Source organism: Heterodontus francisci, chromosome 6 (genome assembly GCF_036365525.1).
Source record: "Heterodontus francisci isolate sHetFra1 chromosome 6, sHetFra1.hap1, whole genome shotgun sequence".
Taxonomy (NCBI): domain Eukaryota; kingdom Metazoa; phylum Chordata; class Chondrichthyes; order Heterodontiformes; family Heterodontidae; genus Heterodontus; species Heterodontus francisci.
The window spans coordinates 85,939,128-85,954,320 of NC_090376.1; the positions used below are offsets into that span (position 1 = coordinate 85,939,128).

The following is a 15,193-nucleotide window of genomic DNA, read 5'->3' on the forward strand; positions in this document are numbered from 1 at the left end:
GAATACAGAGCAGAATCTCAATATTTGCCGATGACACCAAACTTGAAGGCAAACAGTGAGGATGATAGGAACCACCTGCAACAGGATATAGATGGCTAGCAGAATGGGCAAAGAGGTGGCAGATAGAAGTGAACAGTGACAAGTGTGAGGTGATACATTTTGGCAGAAGGAATAGGATGTGGCACTATATACTTAATGTCACAGTTCTAGAGAATGTGCAGGAACAGAGGGATCTGGGGGTACATGTGAATTGATCTTTGAAGGTGGCAGGACATATTGAGAGAATAGTTAGTAAAGCATATGGGATATTGGGCTTTATAAATTGAGGCACTGAGTACAAAGCAGGGAAGTTATGCTGAACCTTTATAAAACTCTGGTTAGGCTCCAACTGGAGTATTACATTCAGTTCTGGTCACCACAATTTAGAAAAGATGTGAGAGCCCTTGACAGGGTGCAGAGGAGATTTATCAGAATGGTTCCAAGGATGGGGGATTTTCATTACAACGTTATGTTAGAAAAGCTGGGGTTGTTCTCCTTATAATAAAGGAGATTGAGGGGAGAGTTGATAGAGGTGTACAAGATTATGACAGGCTTAGATAAGTTAGAAAGGGAAAAACTGTTCCCATTAAATAATGGTACAAGGACCAGGGGACACAGATTTAAGGTTTTGGGCAAGAGATGCAAGGGGAATGTGAGGAAGAACTTTTTTACGCAGCGAGTGTTAATGACCTGGAACTCGCTTCCCACAAGGGTGGTGGAAGCAGAGACAATCAATGACTCAAAAGGAAATTGAATGGCCACTTGAAGGAAAGAAACTTGCAGGGCTATGGGCAGTGGGGGAGTGGAACTGACTGGATAGCTCTGTGGAGAGCCAGCATGGCCTCAATGTGCCAAATGGCTCCTTCTGTGCTGGAAATGGCGTTATTGCTCGCAGCAGAAGGGTGCATGCTGGTGCATTCCTTGTGTGTGCTGGAACAGTTTGATACAACACTCTCCAGACATCACACAGCCAAACCAGCTCATGCAATGCTGGGATTCAAAACTTTGTTTACGGATCTGCAGCCCACAAATCTACATATCACTCACTAAAGATCAGGCATGCAGCCACAAGTTGGGACCAGAACCTGTTCAAATTAAAGGGCCACTCCAAAAGTTGCAGGTGGGGTGGTTTTCGATTTTTTAGATTTAGAGATACAGCACTGAAACAGGCCCTTCAGCCCACCAAGTCTGTGCCGACCATTAACCACCCATTTATACTAATCCTACACTAATCCCATATTCCTACCACATCCTCACCTGTCCCTATATTCCCCGACCACCTACCTATACTAGGGGCAATTTATAATGGCCAATTTACCTATCAACCTGCAAGTCTTTTGGCTGTGGGAGGAAACCGGAGCACCCGGAGGAAACCCACGCAGACACAGGGCGAACTTGCAAACTCCACACAGGCAGTACCCGGAATTGAACCCAGGTCGCTGGAGCTGTGAGGCTGCGGTGCTAATCACTGCGCCACTGTGCCTTTTGGATTCCTGGAGGTGTTTTATGCCATGTTAGGTTCGCTGCTCTTGCCTTCCCTAGTGCTCCTATGCAGTGGCTGCAGAATGACTGCTGGAAGACTGCAGATAGCCTCACAGGTTGCCTTGAGGGCCCAGTTTCAAACTGCATCACTTCGGTATGGTTGGTAGGTGTCTGAGTTGGCTCACTGAGAGGCACCTGCAAAGACATTGGCAGAGTGACAATGGTGGGAACATGAATGCTGTCATCCTGAGAAAAGACCAATGCGAAAGTGGTGCAGTTTGAAGCTAGGCCCTCAAGGCCCAGAGCTGCTCGAAGGAATCCTGTGAGGCTATCTGCAGTCTTCCACCAGCCATTCTGCAGCCACTGCATAGGAGCACTAGGGAAGGCAAGGGCAGCAATCCTAACATGGCATAAAATACCTCCACAGGGTCACTGCCACTCCCCAGGGAAGCACTCCAGCAATCCTAGTAATCTGCTTGAGCACAAATTGCTGGACTAATGTGAAAGCCTGCATGTCCCGTCGAGCAGTGACTTCTAGACCCACGATAGCAGCAACCGTGGATCTCATGACCTCCATCTGAGCTTCCACTGCAGCACTGAGACATCATGAGGATTTTGCCTGTACTATAGTGGAAGCTGAGACAGCAGCCACCAAATGCTTCATCATGGGTCAGTCCGGCAATGCTGTCATGGAGTTGGCCATTACTTCCACGCTGCAAATGATGGACTCCAGGCTCTGTACAAAGCCATCTGCCATATTGGAGCCAGACTCCTTCATGCTCCTAGACAGTGATAGGAGGTTGTCTGGCAGGCCTGCAGTACCACAAGTATCTCAGTGTGTATGATCATCAACCTTCTCCTGTATGCGGCCCCATCGAAATCCTCATCTGAGTCTCCTGCAGCAGAACTCATCTACGACCTCCCCTTCGGGAACTGGCACACAAGCTACCCTTTCCCCCAATTTCTAAATGTGAACTTCAGTTTATTGATGAGATAATAATGATCAAGGTCATGGAGGATTTGGTATGTAATTTCTTATGTCAATATTATGAGGTTTGCATGAAGAACTTTTATTGCAAGGCACAATGTATCTTCAAGCACTTCTTCAGAAATGAAATAGCTGAATATAATATGCCCAATTTTCTGAATGTGCACTTCCAGCAGGGGGCCTCCTTACCAGGAGCACATACAGTTAAAACGAGGGCACACTCCCATGATTTTCTGAAATGAATCAACAAAATATTGAACATGCCACTTCCAGCAAGATAGGCTCCCCACTGAGGAAATCAATTTTTAAAAATCAGTAAGAGTCAGAAAAAATGTTGCATTTTTATTTCACTATGGACTTTATTGAATTTTTGCAGTAGAAATGATCAAAATGCAAATTGTTAATTCAGTGTTTCTTCTGCCATATTCTTACATTTGCTACTTGAGTTTTTGAAGGTTACATCAAATAAATGCTAACAAATCGATCTCAAACTGCTGACTAACTTTACACTGCTTTCTGCTGCTCTTTTTCCTATCTTGCCCTTTTCTTACCCTACCCTAAAAGCTTCAATAGTGACTGTTATACGGCTGGTTAACGATGCAGTTGACACAATTGAGAATGAAGGTATTTAACTTGCTTCTTGCTCTCCTCTCTTTTCTTATGAGAATATGATGTTTGACATGATACAGACATGATATAGCTCACTTTGAAAAGCCCTTTTTATTACTTCATTTAAATCATGATTTACAATCGAGAAAAATCTAACTTTAGATAAAGTATTAACTGTAATATAGTTCATTTTTGTGTCATTTATTTACCTGAATTAATATAAAATTTGTGACTATTCTGAAGAGCCAACAACAGTTCCTGATCTATTTATTGAATTTGTACAGGGTCAAAATTACATCGTCTAGTGTGAGCATAAATATTGGGAAGCCATCCATTGGGAAGATCGGTCCTGCCCACAGACTGTGTTCACTAGCCTCAGACTCCAACCCTTTCCCGAGCATCTGTCTGAGACTGAATCAGTCTGTTTGCAGCCTTGAGCTGAGCTACCAATCCCGCACCCTCTCCCATCACTAAGACCGCCTACTTTATCCTCCGTAGCATTGCCCCTCTCCACCTCTACCTCAACTCATCCGCTGTTGAAACCCCAATCCATGCCTTCGTTACCTCTAGATTCAAAATATTCCAATGCTCTCCTGGCCAGTCTCTCACGTTCTACCCTCTGTAACCTTGAACTCCTCCAAAACTCTGCTGCCCATATCTTAATGCGCAGCAAGTCCCATTCACCCATCACCCCTGTGCTTGTTGACCTACATTGGCTTGCAGTCCAGCAATACCTCAATTTTAAAATTTCCATCCTTGTTTTCAAATCCCTCCATGGCCTCTTCCCTCCCTATCTCTGTAACATCCTTGAGCCCTACAACCCTCTGTGAGATCTTTGCACTCCTCCAAATAAGGCCTCTTGCGCTCCACCAATTTTCTTTGCTCCAGCATTGGCAGTCATGCCTTCTGCTGCCCTGACTCAAAGCCTTTGTGTTCTCTCTCTAAACTTCTCCACCTCTATATTCACTCTCCTCCTTTAAGACATGCCTTAGAAACAACAACTTTGACCAAGTTTTGGTCACCCATCCGATTACCTCTTTACGTGGTTCAGTGTGTTAAAGGTGCTATATAAATGCAAGCTGTTGTTGATGCTTTCATGTGAGATTGTTTTCTCCACTACTTCATTGGTGGCATTACCCCATTTATTATTGTCTCTGTTAAATACAATGAAAAGAATTTCATATGGATATGTTAAGCATTTATTTTCTAATTTCAGTTATTTCAGGACTTTTCATAGAATCATGTAGCACAAAAGGAACCCATTCAGCCTATTGCGCCTATGCCAGCTCTTTACAATTAGTTCCACTCCCCTGCTCTTTCCTTTTCATTTTTACTTTATTGTTTTTGTGACAATGAATATTAATGGTTTCATCATTAAAGAAACTCTTGAAAATAGAATCTGATGATATGCAATGAAATTCTTTACTAATTCAATCCTATTGATCATAAGTATTGCCTTAAAATTACTAGCATTAGCTTCAGACAATTTAACTCTACTGAGGATTTAAAACAATAGCTTTTGAAAAATGTTCATTGTCACTTTTTCTAGAACATTGTTATGTTGGAATATGCATTTTTGAAGCTTGTCAAAAATGTTTCACTTAGTTTGAATATTAGAGATTCTGGCAGTGCATCTCAGCAAAGTTGCCAGATACATCTGCTCCAATCCTTTCATTTGTTTATGGTTTGGCGGGCATCCATGACACAAAAGATACATTTGAGGCACCCAACATTAAGGCAAGCCGGAAAGTCTGGCGATTGTGGCCTAGGTGGGAGAGAGTGGTCGTCAGGGCCCCCTCCCTCAGAAACAAAGTTCAGATACCCCTTTTTAAGGAGCCTTTTTTTTAACATGGTCCTGGCCCCACATCCACCAATAAGTCAGCTGGTGCACCTAGTCTCACCAGGCATACTTGCACTGACCGTACACCCTATGAAGGCCTGGGTCACAGGAACTCTGACAATAAGAGCCTCCATTCTCCACCCCCTTTACATCAATGGTCATGTTTCAGGTGTGCCAAGGCAAGCTCCAACAGGTCATCCCAAAACCTTCGGTACTGGACCAGGATCTGATATATCTGGATCTTGGCCTAGTTTTCAGCTGTTATAGTGGGAGTATCCTGGAACTGCCTCAGGTTTTCAGAACCATGGTACTAAAATACTGCGATATGAAAAGTCCTAGGAAAGGATTTCTGGTACAGTTTCCTACATGGTAAATAATCCTAAATTAGAGAAGCAATCAAAAGGAATTAAGAAAAACTGCAGCAAGCTCTTTTTAACTAGACATAACAATCCTGTTTCTAAGAAATAAAATTGAATTTAATAGGGAGTCTAGGTGTCATTGCAGAGATAACTGAAGGGATACTTATTACATGATACATTTTAAAATTATAAATGAAGCGAACTTATAATGGTCAAACTCGAGTGAAAATAATAAGCAAATATCATAATACTGTATAATATTCCTAACAATTTAAGCTTTTTTGAAATGATGTTTCGATATTTTTTTCAAAATAACATACCCAGAATAGTTCATAGATATCCTTGCTTCACTCTGGCATTAATAATATGTAAGTATGTTTGCTTTATAGCTTTGGGAGCACAGCAGTGTTTAAGCTAATGATTCTTCAAAAAAATTGTATACTTGAAAAATCACGGTGTGCAATCACTGTTAAAAATCTATGACAAACAAGATCATTTCTGATTCCTATAATCCACCAAATTTGATTAGAGACAACAAATTCCAGTTTAAACTTAGAAAAAATTAAGCATTAACCAAATTATATATTTAAAAGTGACAAACCATAATGTATTTTAGAATGTCTTTGTGTTAAAACTCAAGAGTTATATTATTAGTACCAGTTTCCCTCGACTTTATATTTGCGGCGCTAAGTTATAAATATTTTTATATTCATAAAGAGCAGAAAGAGCAGTCATGGTGCAGTGACACGAATACAGTATCCTTCATTTGCTCTAAATCCAAACAATTGGAATACTGGTTTCTGATGATGTTTATTATTTCTTCATTTGATGAAGATGTTATTGAGCTATTGATGGCAATCAATATATAATGTGTTTAACACAAAGTACAAATCTGTAATAAATATTTTCATACTACAGTAGATTTAGATGTAAAAAAAAATGGCAATTTCAGGCCAAATTTGTAAAGGATAGGAACACCGTCCTTCTTGTTGTTGGGCTAAATGTATGAACAATGTTTTTACTGTGCTGTGATTTAAAGCTACTGCAGTATCTACATGCTCTTATTTTAACTGATGAATTTGAGATATGTTTTTAATCACTCTCGTACTTATTTTCATTTTCCATCTGACAGTCTCCCTTATGGAGGAGGGGCAGAACTACAACAGAGGTGACGCCCGGACACTTCCAATCTGCTTGTTAATGCTACCCCTAGTTCTTTCATTTTAAAGTAGCAATTTGCCTCACTTGTTTTTGTAACTCAATTCCCCACTGTGCATGCATGCAACAAGAACTGTGAGGGTTACGGTAATTTCTGCAGAGCAATATATAAAATAATTTGCAAAGGCATGGATTTGCATTTGAATACGACATTGTTTGTGTTGACCTTCAGGCTGAACTCATTTTGTTAGAATAATGAATTTCAACCTTAGTAATTCATTTAAATCAGCGTGCAGCTGTTTCAACACAGAAGTGGTGACCTCAATATTGAAAGACATTATAACCTTAAGTAATGTTAAAAAAATTACTACGCACTTAAACATCAGTTATCACAACTCTCATGAGAAATGTGTAACTGCATTGTTTAACTGAAAAGCATCATTCAACAATTTGCGGATTCAGCTTTATTTTATCAATATGCAGCTTTTACAATAAAAAGTGACTGGCTTTCAAAGTGCATGCTAATTCTTGGTTGGCCTTTGCATGAACCTGACATCCTACTTCCTTCTGAAGCATGCTGTGATATGTTTGACAGTGAATGTCATATATAAAGCCACAAATACGTATATGCATAGTTCTGAAGTAACAAAAAGTAACACCTCATATGTTCCCTATGTTCAATATTTGTTGGACAATGAATAATCTTTCAATACAAATCGAGCATTGATTTTTAACCATTTATTTTAAAATATAAATCCCTTACAATTTATGTAATGGCTACAGAGCTTGTGTTAATTGACAATGTTTCAACAGAAAAACAATTGTACTTGAATAAAACCAAAAAAGTTGTAATGGAGAAGCATCCTTTTAGTAGTAAAAAGTTATACGAGCTGGACATTCAGAAATGTTATACATACCAGCTAACAAATCAGAAAATTATTTGAGATAACTAGATCTTTGATTAACAATGTGCATAGTTTAATTAAAAACAAAAATGTTCCAGTTTAAGCACAAGATCTATAATATATATATGTCTCAACTATTATTCGATGAGAACAATCAAAAAGATCAAATTCCATCAGATACATTTCATAGTAGAAATACTGCACATTAGCAGCACTGACACAATGTTTAAACATCTTTGAATAGCAGAACAAAGGGGTCATTCCATTGATAGCCTATTCTTAATCTGTTTGCAATAACAAATATGTTACTGTAGCCTTTTATTTCCATTGCAGCATATCATTGGGATACATCAGACTGGATGCCAAGCACTCGCCTACCTAACATTGAAGAAGTACCACATTATGAAGCAGCTGTTACTGCCCCTGTGCATCATGAGAATGCGAGATCTCTAGATACTGACTACTACCTCGGTGGATATGACATAGACAATGACTTCCCACCCCCTCAAGATGAAGAATTCCTGAGCCAGGACCAACTTCCTCCTCCCCTGCCAGAAGATTACCAGGATCAATATGAGGTCATCCAACCACCCCAGGCAACATCCGCATTGAACACTTTAAATTCCAATGGCCGAAGAAGACCGCACTTCCATCCCAGCCAGTACCTTCCACCTCATCAGTTGCCAGCAGAAGGCGAGGCTGTTGGTGCCCAGGGTGAGACAGACTCTTGTGCATTTCCTGCAGGTTCAAACCAAGACTTGGAGAAAGTAATTAGCGACAATATATCCATGCCCACATCGACAAATGCATCATCTTCAGATATGTCGACGAGCTATGGTTTCGATGACTCTGAAGTAGTAATGAGTGACTACGAGAGTGGCGATGAGCTTAATTTTGATAATATTAATATCTCTTTTGTAGAATCTCAATACCAGACACAGGTGTGACTACGGCTGCATGGGTCACTTCAGAGCTAAAAAAATGAACAATCAAACAACACTGGGAATAAAATGGTGTGGCGACAAGAAGTTGAAGACCTTTCTATGGCATATTTACATCCACAAGAACTGATGAACAAAATAAATTAGAATGAGTTATTTTCTGCTAATTGGGTATTAATTTCATTATACCCACAACAGACTCCTTCTAATATGGCTACAAATAAATGTTATTTTAATAAATGAAGCCTATTCATGGCAGTCATGATATGATTTCAAGCTGAGTCAACATTGGAGCTGAAAGTGCAGGAAAAAATTACATTTATTATCATTGACGAAATTCTAAAGTATCGTTCCTGTGGAAACTCATTTGATAGTGTAGGATTAAGTGATCTACTGATACTATAAAATACTAATCAAACAATCTCAGTCTGTATAGGTAATTCCAAAACATAATACCCAAGGGATGAAGTAACTAATAATGGCACTTTCTTGAGATAACTATGAAGTAAATCACTGGGTACTCAACTGCATGTATATTGCTACAGTCCAGTTACACACTGATAAGGTATGAGTTGGCTAGACAGCTCTTCAAGAGAATGGCAGTACATATGTAGCAATACATCTCACACCATTTTAATTTTGTCTGTTCACTTTCTTGCTGTTACAGTGTCAATCATGGAATGTACATTTGTGCATTGTCTTGAAGTAAGTGGCTGACTGCAGTAAGTTAAAGTAATGCAGTGAAGTAGAACAGTTGCCAATAAAAAATGGAAGCTCCTACCTAAAATACCTAACCAAAATCAAACTTCTGCCTCTTCTCCACTCTTACAAATGATCTAATTACCGTAATATTTTTTACCGTGTCTAATCCCTATTTTAAAGCACATAGAATTTGACATGAGACAACTGCATACACTTGCAAGTACAGTGGGGTCAGGTTAATTTTAAAACATGTGTGAAAGGAAGTGGGAACTTTTACTCTAAGCTCAAATATGAGTCAATAAAATTGCACTGCAGATTAGAACTGATGTATATTAGGAATAAATATGCATTTTTATTGATCTTGTCTAAAGAGCCATTTGACAAGCTCATGTTTTGACAATGAGGCAGGTGCAGCATAAGGTGTTCCGAAGTCCGCAGTTCCGAAGAAGGGTCACTGACCCGAAACGTTAACTCTGCTTCTCTTTCCACAGATGCTGCCAGACCTGCTGAGTGATTCCAGCATTTCTTGTTTTTATTGCAGCATAAGGTGTATTTGTTTACTGAGAAAAACTTGTAAGAAAACCTTTTGAATTAAATGAAAGTCACTTTCATACTCTTGAGTTTTTGCATGATGAAAAGGTAAGGTTAGTATGAGACTCCATCCTCACAAGTAAAATCTGCCGTATTTTATTGACAGATGTCGCCGTACAACCTCAAGTTCTCCTGAGAATTCAGTGGGCTGCAAAGTGATGATTTCAAAGTCATCTGATTGCAATATAAGTTCCAAATCTTATGACATTTTGAACTTAAACATTGTTAGGCCAGAAATTCAGGCTGATCAATATGAAAATAACTTTCTGAAATCTCTCAACATAAGGAATGTATTTCTATTGCAAAGTATTTTAATCAAACAATAGAAAAGCTTTTTGCTACTTCATAATTGATTGAGTTATGTTTTTGGCCTGTCAGGGCAGAAAATGATTCCCCAATAAAGTATTGTCTCTAGTAATGCAGTGTTAACCAGTTTAATTAAAGCATACTTATAAATGCGGTGAAACAAATTTGCACGTAGATTTCCAGCTGGATATTTTCACATCTGGGACTTAGGTTCGGATCTAGCCTAAGTCATATAGGTTGAAAGTCAGCTCTCTCTATTGAATGTTGGTGATCTAGAGGGAAATATGTTTAGTCTGATTCAACCCATTTTCTACAAGATGAGTTTACCACATAAACTTGCTATGCCACAATTCATAACTGGAATAAGATATGAAGAAAATTATATTTTTCATGCACCTTTAGAGTCAGTTCCATGTACTCAAAAAAACTACATTGCCACTGATATTACAATAGTAGGGTTACATCTGGATTCTTATTTGTTCATTTGAATGTAAATTATCTTAAACAGCTGTGGGTCTGTGGCACTGCATTTTAGAAAATTGTGAAATTTGATATGACTATAGATTTCTAAGCTTTTTGTAGTATTGTATTAAACTGTCGTCCTGTTGTGTATTATTTTTACCTGCTGTTAACAGGCTTTGTAAAGATGTAAGTTTATGTGTTTAAAAAGTTTGTACAAAGTGTACATAGGTATAGATTGGGTTGTTTAAATTTTGCAAGCATTTGTAGATATTTAATGTGTTCTGGGATGCCTTGAATTTTTTTGCTGATAAAGATAAAATATCAATCCAAAACACAGATTGATTAGTATAGATGGACTGTTTCTAAAGAAGAAAAAAAAATTAATTGTTCAACATAATCCATTCTGTTCATTTTTATAACTGAAATACAACTTTGTTGTTGGAGTTTATCAGTATGGTGAAATCAGAACCAACATCTGCGTAATGTCTTGGAATGAATTCAGCAAGCCTAGCTTTTCATGAATTTTGAGGTCACACAAGGCAATATGCTAAGGATTGTGTTTTTGAATAGCAATTGTGAATGTGCCAAGTCTGACAAAACGTGGCTCTATAGTGCAAAAGGCGAAGGTTGTTTTTTAAGTGTTAATAAAGGGAAACCAGATGTCAGCAGAACTTGATCTGTTTCAATGATCAGCTGTGTAATTGGTGTTGTTGGCAGTATTAAAAACTGTAGTATTTTATGATGACTCAAATGTTGTCCATTGTACATATTGATTTTTAACTGCCACTACATTTCTTAAGTTGATGTAACAATAAAGAATGTTTTTAATTAGTTATTTGAGTCTTCCACAAAATATACTCTCTTTTGCTGAACTCATCCTGCATAGCATGTACTGCATACGGCCTTCCATTGAAAAAGATGTTGCATTATTTAACTTCTAAGTAATTCTTTTTGGGAGAGTGGGCAGGTCAGGGGTACTCTTCCACTCATACCGTCAAAATGAGAAGTCAAGTATTAGCAGCACACACCCTCTCTTGGGGCCAATGTTGAATTTAGGTAAGCACATTCAGAAACAGAGAATCCTTTAGTTAGATTGATTAGCATCAGGAGTGGAAACAACTAAGTGCCCTAATGTGCTACCCTCATTTTGAGATTGGCGTACCCTAATGTAATGCAAGTGTTATGACCTCAGTGAGACCGTTAATGTTAAAATACGAGATATGAACCCCCAGACCAATTTAAAGAATTACACAAGCTTTTATGTTTTAAGGCTTCCATTATAACAACTAAACTATAAGAAATCCTCAATAACTAAATAGTACTTTGCATGTAGCTGATACCAGAAATCACAATGAAAGGTATATTCTTCATTTATTAAAACACTCGAAAACCTCACACCACACATACACTTCATACAGTCCTCCTTGATGGTGAAATCTTTGTGGTTAAAAGTCCCAAACTCTCCTAGTTGCAATGAATTGGATCTTCCAGACCTTTCTCAAAGTAAATGTCCTTTTTGCTCATTTCTCTGAGCACTTTCAACTTGGACATCCTTGAGTAAGACAATTCCTGGTGATCTTTTACTTCTCCGCAAGCCTCAACTTGTTCAAACAGGTTCAAGTCTTCGCAGCCCTTTGCTGTATATCTTCTGCCAGTGTCCCTCTCTCTCCCTGTCCCTCTCTCTCCCTTGAGACTGCCACTGCTGGTCATCTTCCTTACAGCCTGCTCTGAGGCTGCAACTGCTAGTCTTCTTTACAGCCTGACTGCCTGCTGGAATCAAAAGTCAATAGCTCATTGTCCTTTTCCAATATGCAAAGTCCAGAAACTTGGCTACAGCAAAGTCACCCGGGCATTCCATTGTTTCAAGGTGTTAGCAGCTGCCATGCACATTTATGTCCTTAGAATCACTGACTCCTTGTTTATGATCCGAAAGTCTGGGAGGGTGAAACCCATCATTCTTCAGGTGTTAAATCCCTGCCGTCTCCAATAACAATTTACTACCTGTAGGAATGAGACTCCATAGTTTAAATTGTTCCATTTTTGGGTCGGAGAGGTTGAGTAGCATTGCAGGAATATAAATCTCCTCATTTATAACGCACTTATGCTGATAAGTAGAAGCCTTAACTTTCCATGTTGAGCTTAATTTGCAACTTAACGAGCAAATGCAGCAGTTTCAGCATATTCACGGGGAGGTTGAGGGTGAGCTGCCACTTTCGAAAGGCTAACTGTGGAGCAACGCAAATCGTCCAGCAACTTGTGGTGATTTGCAATACACGGTATCTTATCCTCACCACAGGTTGCTGAACAATTTCCACATTAATAATGATAAGCGTGTTAAATTTGCTGTTATTTTGGCAGCAAAATATGGGCCTGAGAAATGCCCCTACAGATTCTGTTCATTAACGATCACTTTCTGGCCCACATTTGAAGGGCTGAATTTTACCGGCCCCTCGACGCCGTTGGTCGTGACGCGGGGGCCTGTAAAATGCTGCGGGGAGAGGCCTGCCTCAACCCGCGATGCCGAGAAGGGCTCGCCACATATTACCGTCGGCGGCGGGACCTCGGTACAGTCCTTCCACCGCACAGCGGCACAACAATTAGCATTTCGTAAACGGTACTTACGTTTGCTGATTATGCAGCCCGCCACCTCTCCACTGACACTTCCGGATTTTTCGATGAATGGGCAGCCGTCACATGCCGTCCTGTTCACAATTGGCAAAGCCAACGGGTGCACAGAGACAGAAGGTTTCGCGGCAGAAGCTAAGTTTCTTTTCAGTGGTCTCGCTCTGCATACCGAAAGGGAGGAATGAGAGGGGACATTACAGGGGTCTTGCTCTGCATTCTTAAAAGGAGGAGGGAGGGGGGGATACACAGGGGTCTCACTCTGCATTCTTAAAGGGAAGGGGTCTGGGATTACTGGTGGGAAAGCTCTGCTGTCATGAAGGGAGGTACTGTGTAACACCCCTCTGTTAACAGTGTTTGTGAGGGAGCAATGGCACACTAGGAACCCTGTCTGTGGGGAGGGTGCCAGAAAGGGCAGGAGCATTAAGGTTGTATGGATGGTGGGGCAATCGATTCAGCTGGTAGGATCTTGCTGTGGTCATGCTGTGCCACTCTTGAGTGTTGGCCAATATGGGCAATGCCATGGCATGCCACATAGTTGATCCAGGAAAGCAGCTGATGTACACATCAACACCAATCCCTTCCCTGTTAGGAACCTTCGAATCTATGAAGGGTTCAACTTTATTTATCACATGGAAATAGGTATGGCTCATCCTACATTGCGTGATCCTCTGCACGTGAGGATCCATATGCGCCAGAGGCAATATCAGCAGGCAGGTGCGATCCACGTAGAGGCCCCCGGTCATGAGCAGCAGCCCCCAAAGGGAGCTTGCCATTAGGTTTGCCATGCATCTACAGGCCCCACATGACATGCCATCGGATGTCAGAGCACCAGTGTCAGAGAAGATTGCGCATCTAGAGAGGGTGGTGATACATCTCTGTGTCCTGCTCAAGGATGACCAGCAGCCCATGGATTCTGGTGAACATCCCATACCTTTGTTCTTCATAGTGGCAGCGGTTCTCAAGCCTGACACTTCTGCACCTTTTTAGGGGCCCACCAGAGACCTTTGTGGGGTCACACAGTCAGCAGTGCACCACTGCATCAGGGAGATCACTGATGCCCTGCACCGGAGGACCAGTGAGGATGTCCGCTTCAGGACGGATTCTCACAGCCAGGCCCAGAGGGCCATTGGTCCTGGCACCATTGCCGGAGAACCATAGGTTATAATGTTCAGAGACTGCACTCATGTGGCCATTAGGCCCCCCCTGCAGGCTACCACCTGCAGATGTCACATTAAAGGAGCCCTCTCAATCTAGGTGAAGCTGGTATGTGAACACTGCAGATGCTTGCTGCGAATGTGTGACTGCTTCTCAGGCAGCTGCCATAACACCTGGGTCTTGCACCAGTCCCAGCTGCCACCGCTGTTTACTGAACTGGCTCAGATGGAGGGATAGCTTCTTGGAGATAAGGGCTACCCTTTGCAGATATGGTTCCCGACACCAGTGAGGAGAGATACAACACCAGCCACTGAGCTACATGAGCCACCACTGAGCAGGAGATTAGCATGCTTAAACAGCACCTCCAATGCCTGGATAGATAGGGTGATGCCCTGTACTATGGGCTGAAAAGGCCAGCTCCTTTCTTTGCTGCTGTGCACAACTATGCACCCATTAGGGGCCAGGACTGGCATGATGAGGAGAGACAATGCTGGATCTCTGCAACACTTTCTGCTTTGCTGCCAGATTGACAGCAGCCCCACTCTTCAGCAGTCAGGTAAGTATTCTTTGACAGCTGTCAGGAAGCAGGTGCTGGTGCACTTAACATAGAGCCCCTGCACCTGTGGCACAACTGTCAAAACTCTCGCCGCGCTGAGTGTCCCGCCTCTTCCCGCGTAATATGGGGTGGGGGGGGGTGCGGCGCACGGCCTCGATGGAAATGAGCCCCCGCGAGCGCTGTGCCTCAATAAAATTCAGCCTGAAGTTTGTAATTTTGTTGTGCTATTTAACCCTGAGCTGAACTTCTGAACCCATATCCTCCCCATGACCATGACCTCCTACTTCTTCCTCTGTAATATCGCCCATCTCTGCCCTGCTACAGTAATACCTCCAGTCTTCATCCTGCCTCAGTCTATCAGCTGCTGAAACTCTCATCCATGCTTTTGTTACATCCAGACAATATTTTTCCAATGCTCTCCTGGTCTTTCTCCTACTCCCGCCCGCCATAAACTTAAACTTATCCAGAACTCTGC

At 41.2% G+C, this 15,193-nt stretch overlaps 1 protein-coding gene across 3 annotated transcripts in view; it reads left to right on the forward strand.

Moving 5' to 3' along the window:
* The window catches only part of fat3a (FAT atypical cadherin 3a), an 874,448-nt gene extending 863,234 nt beyond the window's left edge, over nt 1–11,214 (forward strand). For all 3 annotated transcript variants that reach the window (XM_068033985.1, XM_068033986.1, XM_068033987.1), the window contains one exon: nt 7,714–11,214. In XM_068033985.1, the coding sequence (XP_067890086.1) occupies nt 7,714–8,327 (614 nt within the window). In that variant the 3' untranslated portion in view covers nt 8,328–11,214. The remainder of the gene's footprint in view (nt 1–7,713) is intronic.
* The last annotated feature ends 3,979 nt before the right edge of the window (nt 11,215–15,193 follow it).